Source organism: Heliangelus exortis, chromosome 1 (assembly GCF_036169615.1).
Source record: "Heliangelus exortis chromosome 1, bHelExo1.hap1, whole genome shotgun sequence".
NCBI classification, from domain to species: domain Eukaryota; kingdom Metazoa; phylum Chordata; class Aves; order Apodiformes; family Trochilidae; genus Heliangelus; species Heliangelus exortis.
The window spans coordinates 4201176-4213986 of NC_092422.1; the positions used below are offsets into that span (position 1 = coordinate 4201176).

Consider the following 12811-nt stretch of genomic DNA (forward strand, 5'->3'; position numbering starts at 1 on the left):
ACCCAGTAGGTCTAATCACATCGAGGTGTCACCCCCTGCTCATCTCTGGCCAGCCAGGTCCTCCACCCTAGACAGGGCTATTCATTCTAAAATTGCTCCTTTGAGACAGTTGCAAATCAGTGAGGTCAGACTCACACACCACTGATGAGCAGTTCTGCTTTTTAAGGATGGTTTCTTCCAGCCTTGTCACACTCCAGCTTCAAGTTTGGGCCTTGAGGGTTTTGGAGCTCAGACCGATGGTGGATGATGAGGTCTGGCAATGTAAAAACTCCTGGAGGACACAAATATCCCCTGAATGGAAAATAACAGCATAACCATGAGCCCTCTCATCTCCTGCTCTTGGAGGCAGAAATTAAAACCATCACATGGTCCTGTTGGCTTGCAGCATCTCACTTGAAGGAGCAGCTTTGCTGAACAAGCTCCCTCTAATGATCTGACACCCCTTGCCTGGGAAACCCTGGGGTAAGAAAACATTCTCTGAACTTGAGGTTAAAAAACTCTGCTCCTGGCACTCAAGAAGTGGACTTGGAGCAGCTTGAGTAGCCTGAGCAATGTGGTGGGCCAAAGTCCAAGCTCAGAGCCATGTTTTGGCTGTGGTTATGTTTTATTTAATTCAGGGAGTGAGAGATGAGCTGGTTTGAAGCCCAAGCATGCTGGGTGGTTAACCACAAGGATGCAGTGCCTGCCCTGTTCCTGTATTCCTCCCCATCCTTCTTTGAGTAAATCCTGACAAGGATGTGCTGGCAGGGCTTAGGAAGACTCATGTTTTCGCAAACAATGTGCTGGAGGAGAAGGAAGTGCTGGGGCTTGTGGTTTTTGCAGTGGGCTGGTGGCTGGAGCATTTTTTTTTCCAGGCAGAATGCAAGAAATGTTTTTAAAACATCCCAAATCCCAATAAATCACATGATTCCCTTGCCTGGACTGCCACAGTTTCAGCAGGAAATTTCACTACAAATTGTTGCCACTGGTCCAAACCAGAACTCTCACGTTTTGACAAAGACTGAACTCAGTTGCTTCCAAAGGACATACTGGACAATGTTTTAAAGCAGGTCACTCTTTGCAAAAGAGTCTCTGTCCCTGCTCTCAGCAACAGCTCAGCATCTCTTTGTATTTATTGAACCTGCATCTTTTTTGAAGGAAAGCTGAAGGGACTGATCAGAGAGCAATCCTGGGCTTTCCTCAGCCTGCAGGTGCAGCACTGCCCTGTCCACATTGCATGCTGGAGGGGTTGGAGGATGGAGATGTGAGATCCCTGAGATGTGGCATCATTCAGTGCACAGGACACAGACACCACTTCTAGACACACATCAACCAAGCTAAAAAGGGAGGGACCAATATTTGACCTGGGCCATGTGATGTCCTGTGACAGGCAGTGGTCCTGGTCTAGTTCTACCAGCACCAAGCTGGTGGAATACTTGCACCTACCAGGATGCCCCACCTGGAGGCACATAGAATTATGGAATGGGTTGGGTTGGGTTGGAAGGGACCTTAAAAGATCACCCAGTTCCAACCCCTCTGACATGGGTAGGGGTACCTCCCACAGCCCAGGTTGCTCCAAGCCCCATCCAGCCTGGCCTGAGGCACCTCGAGGGTTGGGACAGCCACAGCTTTGCTGAGCAACCTGGGCCAGGGTCTCTTCACCCTCAAAGGAAAGAATTTCTTCCTAAAATCTAATATTGGGTTCTCCACGTGTCTGTTTCTCCCATCTGAATATAATCACCATTCTTTGGTTTTAGTAATTTCCAGCTATATATGAGCTGTGGTTTGTGGTTGAGGCTTTAGATGCTTTCTATAAGAAATTCAGAAGAAGAGAGATTTTTCTTTGCTGCCAGCTTTAAAGCAGGAAGAGGCTCTTTGCCATCTCTTGAAAGATAATCTAGAGGCCTCCACCATGACCCCTGTTAAAACCACAATGTGTAAGTCCACTCTTGGCCCATTGCAGTGTCATGGCAGGGTGGCTCTCCCCAAAGCACTTGATTTACTACTCATAGTATTTTGATTAAAACACTGCTCTTATCTGCCATGAGGCAGAGCCAAACCTGGTTCACCAACAACTTCAAATGTTGCTGTTTCCTTGGCTACTGTTGGGGATCAGTCCTTGGTCCAATGCATTTCAACATAGTCATCCAGGATTTAAAGCAGGGTCTTTTCTGATAATAAATGGCAGGTGGCACAACAAGAGTTGGGTGGTGGGTGCTGGTGAGGGCAGGGCACTATCACAGGGTGATCTGAACCCCCTGGCTAAGCCCAGCCTGAGAAAATGCATGTGGACAACAGCCTGATGCAAAGTGATCCAAATTCCTCAGAGCAAAGGCTGGGAAACCAGACTCACAGGAAACCAGAGCCTTGGGAGGACTTCAAGTTGGCTGTGTAATTGTCTCAATAGGCATTTTCTGTGAAAAAAAAAAGGAGGGACCAGTGACTTTCTTGGAGAGAAAATTCCCCCACAAGCACAGGATTAAGACCCTGCCTTTCTGCACAGTGTGACACCTCTTGTCCAAGAAAATGTGGCCAAACATGCTAGAAGATGGAAAAATACTAAAACTATTCAGCAGCAGTTGGAAAGTAGATGTTGTGCCTGAAGGAAACTGTGAGGCTGAAGCAGTTTACCCTGCTCAGGGTAGCAAAGGGAGAGTACAGAGGGGAATTGGTTGGTGTCAGGGGGATATTATCTTTGTGGGATGGTTGGAGAAGCTGCAATAGGTCTGGTAGCTGGAAGCTGAAGGTTGAGAAACTTGGCCCTGAAAGAAACCTAATGTTGCTGGTGGAGAGGTTAACATCCCACCAGGAATGGCCAAAAATGGGCCAAAACCTTAGGGAAGCCTTCTATGTGCTAATATGCATCAGCTGCTGGACTCCTTTCACACACGGAGAGGTCTGAACTGGTCCCTCTGGCTTCATTTGGTGCCAAAGGAGAAAGAGAGGTGACATTTATTTGCCCAGCCTCAAACATCTATCTTAGAGGAGGGAAATGACCCCCAGCAATGCTTGCTTCTACTTTTTGTCCTAAAAGACCTCATTTCACCTGGTTTTGGAGAGCAGAGCCCAGGCAGTACAGCTGGATGCCCATGAAGGGATTCCTGGCTCCTCCTTCAGTGGTTGCCACTGGGTCCTGCTCTTCACTTTCTCACCAGGTTGTCCCCAAGGACAAGGCAGGAATATGTTCCTCAATACACCTGAAGTTATTTTCTCTTTTCCTGAAGCTTCAGAACAAGTCACCAGTTGGGCAGGACCAAATGGTACCAAGGATCACACAAGGCCTGGTAGTTGTAGCTGTGGTGGCTTTTCTTCTCCTTTTTTGACAAAGGAGAACCAGATGCCCACATCTCTGCTGGGCATATCATGGAATCTAAGGCTATCTTGATATTTTTACATTTTTTGTAGGGGGTGTGACTTGACTTTTCAAGTGCACAACGGAGTTTTGCTCACCCTTTTACCAGGATGGGGACTCCTCCAGTGCCTCAGGGATGCTCTGAATCCCCAGCATCACATCCCAGATCAGCAAAGCCCCACGGGCACCTGCAACCCTGCACCCCATGCACAGGTAGGAAATGTTCCCAAGGGTGGAAATTTGAGTAGAGTGACCAAGTCCTGGATCAGGTTCACCTCCCATGTAAGCAGCTGAGTTAAAAAACCCCTTGAGAATATCACCAAAAAAAAAAAAAAAAAAAAAAAAAAAAGGAAAAAAAATGGAAAAAGCACTATTTAAACACAAAATATTCTTTTATTTGTCACCGAAGGCTACACACGGTCACTTCTGTCTGTTTGCTTTTTTTTTTCCTAGAAGGTATCTACATCTGCACTTATTTACAGCCTGCTTGTATTTACACAGTCAAGAATACAGTATTAGAAACACAAAGTGTCGAGAAAAAAAATTTCTCAAAAAAATTAGTTCCAGACTTCAGGAAAATTATTACACAGGGTAATGACAAGAGTCTTCAGTGCTGGGCTTACATATGCAGCTTTGATACAAAGTCCTCTTCTCAGCTGGAGCTGCATTAGAAGTCCTCACACAAAATAAACATTTAATTTTATTTTTTTTTACTAGAAAAGTGTGAATCTTTGATTGGTTACTTCAACAGCGTCTGTGAACTGTCCAAAAGTTTTAGAGTTTTTGTTTTTTTTTTTTTTTTTTTTTTGAAGTTCTATTGTTTTCTTGAACAGTTTCCAGCTCTGAGGAAAAAAAATATATATATGTATATATGTATTTAGTTAATTTTCACTTGTGGTTTTCCATGCTCCCCTGCCTAGAAAGTATTGACCTCTGGAATGGGAGTTAACAACTGAGCCATGTTCCTGACAATACTGTGTCAGGAACATGAAGTTTTATGGCAATGAAAGGGAAGAAGGCAATTGACACACAAGATTTCCTGTGGGTGGGCTGAGTTGGTGGGTGCCATGGGGAGCAGTCCGTGGGACATGCAATGTCCTTTTATCCAGGAGTGAGCTGGGGGGTCCTGGACAGGGTGCTTCATCTCCCTGTGGTGTCTGTTGAAAGTTTGCTCCACAGTTGCCAGAAAAGTTATTTTAATGTAGAATAGAGATGAAAAAAAAAAAACCACACAAACCAACCCCAGCCAACCACAAAGAAAGTTTTGTTTTGTTTTTAAACAAAAATCATGAAAATTCTTGGCACGATGGGGGGATTCAAATAACTATTTAGTGGTGATAATAAAAACAGTGATTATAATATAAAGAGATGCTGGAAAACTTGCTGTCCTGTGGAGGACTGTCACAACAGGAGCAAAAAGGCCCCACACCAGGTTTGCTGTGGGATGGAGGATGCTGCTGGCCAAATAGGAGCCAGATTTTATCCCACCAAACCCCAGCCCCACAAGAAGGCACATCATACACATTTCCCAGTTTAGGCAGTGCCACCAGAGTGAGGAGTTAAAGCAAAAAAGATTTAATGGGGAAAGCAATGTTTTTAGCTCCATTATTAATGTGATAGGCTCTTATTTCTCCTCCCTGTTTAAAAAGTGGCCATATGATTAACTGAGATCCCTATCCCTGGTTTCAATTAGGCAGAGATTGAATCAAACCAGATTGCTGTGCCCTAAATAAGAGAGGGGCCCTGGATGGAAATGGTAACACACAATTCAAAAATTACACATTAAAAGCCTTGTCTTTGCATAATGGTTTGGGCTGCCATCTACCACGGTGACACAAGTCACAGCTGATAAAGTACTTTATTAGAATTTTAAAAAATTTATTTATTTTTAACAATTTTGATGTATTCTGGTTATGCTGCCTGTGACTGAACAGAATCTCACGCCGATCCTTACACTCAATAAAAGAACTACAGATATGTTACAGAAATCCCTCACTGGTTCTAAGTTACAGGCAAATGGTGTCTCAGGGACTGCTCCCAACCATTTGTGTCTTTCAAACCTACGTCAACCATCAGGGCTCCTACCAACCAACATCTCATTGGCTCTCGCCTGGTGTTGCTTAGAATTGTTGGCCCATTTTCATCATGGCTCTGATCAATAGCTGTGCTGACAAAGATATGATGAGCTGCATGATTCCCTCTGGTCACTGCTGCTTAATGATTTTTCCAAGCTCCAATCTTCAGTTGAAAAGGAAACAAAACAAAACAAAATGAAGAGCTCGATGGAAACAAACATCGCAGCCTTGCTCATGATGCCGAATCAGTCTTGGTCCTCTCTCCTTAAGCTGAGCATGAAGGAAATTAATTTCTCAGCTGCAGAGCCCTCATGGCACTGGCTGATGCCTGGATGCCACAGCTAGTTGGTTCCATCACTGTTATTCCTTCAAAAGAATCACGTTTTGGTACTTTCTTCTCCAAACTGTGAGCCTGGATCCTGATCTTTCCCACCACCCCTGGGACTAGAGAGGAGCTCCGTGGTTCAAAGTATTTTAAGCTACATCTTTGCATTTTGAAGGGAAACTCCTTTTGGTGGAGGAGAGAGTTCTCTTTTTGGGAGTCAAGATAACTTCTCAAAGTCAAGCCTAAAAGTGTGCAAGACCATAGTGACATTTTCCCTCAGAGATGGTCTGGCACTCAACTGGCCTTTGAAGGAGCACCTGGACCAATGGGCCTTGGGCTTAGTGGCTTGGGATTTGCAATCAGAACCTCCAAGCCTTACAGAAGCAAAGAGGGAAGCACAAAGGGTCAGGCAGCTTTGGCACAGCCCTGTGGGGAAGCAAATGGGGCAATGCAAAGGCTGGGAAGGGGCTAAGGGGCCATTAGTCAAGTGGAAAAGCTTATGGCAGAGTGCAGTCCCCAGAGGAAGGCATGAATCTTTGTGGTCACAGCCCATTCCTGCAGCTTCCAGAGGAACACAATTGAGAACAGGCAGAAAAAGCATTTTTCACTAATGAAGGAGGAAATTTAGGGCTTCAGGAATGTTTGTTTCTTTTTTTGCCATGTAGGAAAGTTTTCACGGAGGCTGAGGATTTGGGAATGGAATAGCTGCCTTTGCAGGTTTGTCCCCAGCACTAGACAGCCATCCCTTTGAATGGTTTTTAAAGGCTTTGATAAAGAGAAGAGGAACACATACATATATTTACTTTTACATATATATATTTATATTTTTCCCCCTTTTTTTTGACATAATGTCCATAGTTCCCGCACTTGGTGCAGGTCCAGAAGAAAACTCCCATGGACCCAACAGGCAGCTGGGCACAGTCACATCCTACCACTGTTTGAGGATGCTGAGAAAGGCAACCTGAACTGCTTTGACCACGGTGCAGAGTGGGATGGCTCCCAGGTCTGGACATGCCACATGTGTGCAGAGGGACCGTAAGACTCTTGAAAAATGGGTTATCTCCCCCAAAGACATTAACTCGTGTAATAACCTGAAGAGTCTGTGTAAGGCTGTCAAGGTGCCATGTCAGGCTGGCAGGGTTCCAGTAGGAATATTTCACACTCAAATCCCTTTCCTTGGCTGCATGGAAAGGTGGCCCACGTACTCTTGCACTACTCCTCTTAGCATCGTAACGCACAGACAGGGATGGATACAGAAGCATCACTTCTCTTCAGAGCTGCTCGGAGGGATGCAGTGTAAATGGGATGCACATCAAGCTCTGCACTGCAGGTCTTCACCCAGGGTTCATGCATTTTGTCTTAGCTTCCTGCAGGTCTTTTTTTTTTTTTTTTTTTTTCCTCCATGTGTGCTGGTTTAGACACTCAAAGTCATCACAAGGTTGAGGTGATGAGAGGGATTTGTCTTTGATTTGACATGGGGAGGGGAGGGAGCTGGGTAGCCCTGGGCAGAGGGTGCTGCTTCCTTTCAGTAGGTGGCAACTTCAGGTTTGGCTAATGCTGCCTCTAATCCCCACCAATGCATCCTCAGGGCAAGCCAGGCTTGTCAAGAGTTTGATAGCATCAATGCAGGTGGTAATGCCATGGCCTTTTAACCATCTCTAGCAGACTGAAGGAACTGATCCCTTGCTGAAGCCTAGAGCTGGCCCAGCCACTGTCTCCTCTCAGCTGGCTCTTCTGGAGCTCGATATCCTTTCTAGTCCAGGTGCCTGCAATTTTTTTCCTGCCAAAGTAATAGAGGTTTTGTGCTGCAAGGGGTGGTTCAAAGAACAGCACTGGTTAGGAGCACCAGCAACACCAACCTTGCTGCAAGCAGGAGGGTCCACCAGAAAATCAAGACCATACCAGCAGATGGCCTCAATGTGGGTCAGCCCTGGGGCTCTGGCCAGACAGCCAAAGGTATCAGGGACTGGGAACTGAAGGAGGAACAGTCTGTCAGGGGAATTTCCATCCCATCAGCTTCCTCCTGGCAAGCACTCAGGAACAGGCAGGAAAGGCAGCAGGAGCTGGCAGCCAGCATCTGTGGGGATGGCACTGGGGCTGCCAACATTTTGCTGCTCGAGGTGTGCATGCCCAACACACCCCTGCTTTATCCTGGGGGCTGGAGCCTTGGGAATAAGTATTAGGCTGTGTTGGAGGATGTCAGTGGTGGTGGTGGCACGAGTGCAGGAGGGCTGGCTCTGGGTTGGAGGGCTCCAAGTAAGGAAACAGCCTTGGGGTGGATTTGTAGGTCTTGGGTTATCTCTCTACAGAATCAGGAAGAAAAAACTGAAGGGGATGGCATAAAAAAAAAACCAAAACAACAACAAACCCTCAGGACTGAGATGTTCTCAGGGAAACACACAGTGAGAGCTAAAGAGTCAGGATAGGTGCAGGTGTCAGTTTGAGAGAGACATCTGTTTGGGACCAGGGTTGGCCACCTCCATCTGGAGCTCCAACAAGAAGTGGGGTGAGACCTCTGCCTGCAGGAGGGGCCTGTCCTACCACAGGGCTGTTTCAGGCAGGGAAGAGGATGCTAAGAAGCTCATCTCCTTGCTCCCTTGAATTTCAAGGACTCTTGCAAATACCAGAGCACAGAGGTTATGCGAATACAAATTACATTAGCATGCTGAGTAACTTTGTCAGCAGTTTCTTATTAAAGCACTTGATCCCCTCTGTAGTGGGCATGTCCATTCAACCTCCCCTTTCTTCACTGCTAACAGTCAACTGGGCTCACTGTTTAATTCGAGCTCATGTAAGAAACAGGGAGAGGGGTTGATTCCAATATTCTCCTTCTCATCCCACCACGCACAAGCTGTTGCTACTTATTAAACATTTTAAAATCCCTGCTGCCAAAGTCCCCAGGAGACATTTATCTGCCATAGTCATAAACGACTTGCCAGCATGCTACTCAAAACTGTGTTTCCCAGCCAATAAATACAAGCTCCAGAATCAGGAAAAGCAAGGTTTGGCTTGCTCTAATTTTCAGTGGTATGTCACTGGGATACTATAACTACTTTTAAATTCAAATCAGTTTCCTAAAAAATTAACTGGTTTTATCAGATACAGCACAGTGGACTGTTAAACACGTAGCCTCGTGTACTGAAACACTATACATTTAATGAAGTTATGCCATTAGCAAATGTACAACATGGGTGCATTAAATCCACCTATAGAACAGCTCTACATATGAGAGAGGATTTATTTTAGCTTTTCTCAATAGAGCAGGAGTCCCTTTCTTGGCTTTTGCTATTTTCTTTTTTTTTTTTTTTTTTAACTAAAACCAGGATTTGCGCACGCACAAAAAAACCAAAACAAAATCAACAACCAAAAAACAAAAAACCAAAACCAAATTATCTACTCTCATAATGAAAAAAGACTGAATTTTTTTCTTTTTTTATTCCAGTTCAGGAAGGAAGAGAATCATCTTGCAAGTTAATATAATCAGCTCCTTTGCCTCTATAATCTACTTCCTCTCAGCAGGAGCCCCCCAAAAAAACACTTCATGTCCCAAGTGAAACACGAAAACTACGTGTAAAGTCTCTTTTGAGGCACATGATTTGGACGGTCACTTTTTGGAGCGTTGGAATCAGCGTTGTCTTCCATCTCCTTTCTTCTTGGGAAGAGCCCTCTGGCACGCCGTGAGCTCCCCATGTTTTGGGAGGAAGGCTCTCTGTCCCTGCCCCAAAATCAGAAGGGGTTAGGATGACACAAGTTAGCACAGACACCCATTTCTCACTTCAACACCTAAGGACGGACGTTGATGACTCCGCACTTCAAATTCCTCACAAATGGGGGAGGGGAAAACCCAAAAAAAAAAAAAAAAGGACGAAAGACAGTAAATTTCACTGTGATCACACTTCGGCAAAATATATCTTCTGTTCATTGCAAAAAAACCAACACGTGAAGGCCAAATTAAAGAGGAGAAAAAAAAAAAAGTATGTTGCATGAGTTACAGTGCAACCGTATTATTCCTTCTCTTTCTATTTTCCTCCCCCCCCGCCTTGTTCGGTTTAGAAAAAGGATTGAGTACAACACAGTCAGGTAAGTGGCCACAAAAGAGTAGCTGTCTTTGGCAAGAAGTCACCGCACCGACCCTCTCTGTCACCTTCTGCCCATTTCACTCTGTCTCATGAAGTGGATGTTGTTGGCGCTGTCTGAGAGTTCGGGGTACTGCTCCACTGAGATGACAAAATATCCATCGTAGCCCTGTACCCGGCCCGTGTTTAGCACTTGTTGCTTCTCCCCTTCTGTCCACGAGCGAATACCCTCCTCCCCATCCCGAAGTCTCTGCTGTTCCCGGGACCAAGCTTGGGTGACAGCTCGCTGTCTGGCCAGCTCCAGGACACGGGCTTTCTCCTCGTCCAAAGTGGTCCCGTAGCGAGTGTTCAGACAGAGCGCGCCGTACTGGAGCTGGATGTCGGTGTAACGTCTAGTCCTTCCGCTCAGCACTGTGTTGATCTGGGACACCGTCACGTTCACGCCGTTCTCCAGGGTCCTCCTCCCCCCGCTGAGGCCCAAGATGGACAGGTCACCCTCCGACGGCCCTTGTTTGATGAAATAGTGAGTGTCCACCCCGTCGATGGTGAAGTGCAAGTTTTCCAGGTAATGGGCGTTGTTGAGGATGGCCGCGATCCTCCGGCCGTCCTCGTTGGCCACGCTGATGATGTCGGTGGCCACCCGCCCGTCCTTCATGGCAAACTTGACGCCTTTGCCAAAGATGGAGCCTCCAGAGGCAAAGTTTTTGTTCTTCTTCACCTGCCGGCACCCGGCGATGCTGGAGCTGTAGATGCGTTCAAAGCGTTCAAGGGTGACAAAGGCCTTCAGCTGCTTCTGTACTTCGCACTGGACCCCCAAAATTGACTGAGTGGGAAGAGAAAGAAGAAAAATGGGGGTTAGAAACAGAAGTTCGATGACCCAAAGGCATTACTTTCATGCTGGAGACCAGCAGAACATCCTGGGCACATGTAATGAGGAGCTTCAAGGTTTTTTTGCCCCTATCACCTTTTTTTCAGGTGAGGAAAGAGATGTCTTATCAGGTTATTTCCCTAACATTAATTGTTTCAATGACCTGAACTGTATTTACTGTCACAGGTTGAAGGCAGTAGAGGTAGAAAAGGATTTTTTTGCCTCAGTGGTGTGAGGATCTAGTTCAGATTTTTTCACCTGTCTTAGCTCATGCAATTATTTTATCCTTCAGTGTTCTTCATCTGCACAAATCATTTACAGAGAACTATGTGGCCGTGGTGCTTTACAAAATGCTTTCAAATTTCCTGTGAAAAACTGTGAAAGTATTTGTAAAAGTTTCTTCTATTTTAATTTCACTTTGCAACTCCTTGTGCTGCCTTGAAAAGCCCTGCACCCTCAAAGCAGCCATAACCTTTCTTCCTTTCTTTCTCATTTCCATCTGGCCAAAGCAGGTTGTTCAAAATTCAAGGAAGGCCCTAAATACAACTCCTATTTCCTGCAAACCCTCTAAAATGAACCCTGAGCTAAGGCCAGCAGCACCTGATACTTGAGTTTGGGATTATACTGAAATAAAACTGCTGAGACAGAACAGCCTGGATCGTTTGCAGTCAGGTACAATACAAAGTCACTTTTGCTGTTAGCATATAATGGAGCAAGCACACAGTGAGTCAGCAGCTCCTCATTACTGCAAAACATCTTTAGAAATGCTCTCAATTCATGACAGCTCAGGCTTCTTACAGACCCCTCTTCATGAACAATTATTTACTTAAATTTCACTGAAGCAGGAGGATGCTCTGACAAAACTCTCCTGGCATGGCCAATGGCTCAGTTCAATAATGTAGTGACACCCGGGATTAAAAATAAGCTACAAAGGAAAGTTTGCTGCATTCCAATTATTTTCAGGAATTTTAACATCCATGAAGGATATTGCCTTAGACCATCCCATCAAACTAAGGGCTCACATTTCCCTGGATGTGTTTAAGGCCAGGATGGATGGGGCCTTGAGCAACCTGATCCAGTGTGAGGTGTCCCTGCCCACACAGGGGGGTTGGAACTGGATGATCTTTAAGGTCCAACCCAAACCATTCCATGATCCATTCCAAGATAATTCAGATGATGCAGGCATTTCAGTTTGGACCTCTCATCTAAGACTTGGCAAGGGAAGGGAATTAAACCCTTTCCATGGTGGCTGTTTCCAGGGAAGGGTTTCAAAGAATTAGAGAAATAAAATAAAGGATTTCAGATTGCTGTTTACTCAGACATTCCAAGCAGTTTTGATCTATAAAGGAAAAATCTATAAGGGAGCAGAGGTACACACGTTCAAGACCACGTTTTAGGCTCTAAATAATTAAAATACTTAAAACTCAGGACGGACTTTTTTTTTTAAGTGCCAAGAAGTCTGGAATAGTCCCTACTTTCCCCATTTTGATTAACTGCATAGTAATTGGAGCAGTAACCAGTTACCTCTGGAAGAGCTCTTTCTATTTCTCCCCATACTGCCAGTGGGAGATCTTGCACCCCTAGGGAGTGATATAATTAAAAGGCTGATAGGAAGCCAAGCCTAGCTCCCCCACCATCTGCACAAATGCTCTAACTATGCAAAAAATGGAGGTAATTAATGTAGATGTCACCAATGATGGACATGGAGCAATTAGGTTTCTAGGCTCCATGAAGCACAGTGCTAAATAAGTGTGCACTGCACAGCCCTGGTTAGCTGTGTCCTCTGCAGAGAGGTTTAAATGGGGAGGTTTAAACTTCTCAGGTGCATCTCATATGTATTGACTCTAGGTGGTCCTTCCCCACTACCCAAGCACATCATGTTGCTCTTTCAACTCACCTCAAAAACTTGCCAAAGTGATAGGAAAAGGGGTTTCTCATTACTCATGTTGAAATACTGATTAGTACAAGCTCCTCCACTCAAGGATGTAAATCAGGTCCTGGTAAACATGGTGATGGATATGTAGATGGTGACATATAAACAACCACAGTGCATAACCATTGAAGCACAGAAGACCTTCTGGTCTGAGATAATTTTCCATTTTATAGTGAAACTGTCCATAGCTTTGTTTCTCAATC

The 12811-nt window shown here is 45.3% G+C and overlaps 1 protein-coding gene across 8 annotated transcripts in view; it reads right to left on the minus strand.

The window, feature by feature from the left end:
* Window positions 1–8867: 8867 nt before the first annotated feature.
* TENM4 (teneurin transmembrane protein 4) overlaps window positions 8868–12811 on the minus strand; it is a 587599-nt gene continuing 583655 nt past the window's right edge. For all 8 annotated transcript variants that reach the window (XM_071729185.1, XM_071729662.1, XM_071729348.1 and 5 more), the window contains one exon: window positions 8868–10630. In XM_071729185.1, the coding sequence (XP_071585286.1) occupies window positions 9872–10630 (759 nt within the window). In that variant the 3' untranslated portion in view covers window positions 8868–9871. The remainder of the gene's footprint in view (window positions 10631–12811) is intronic.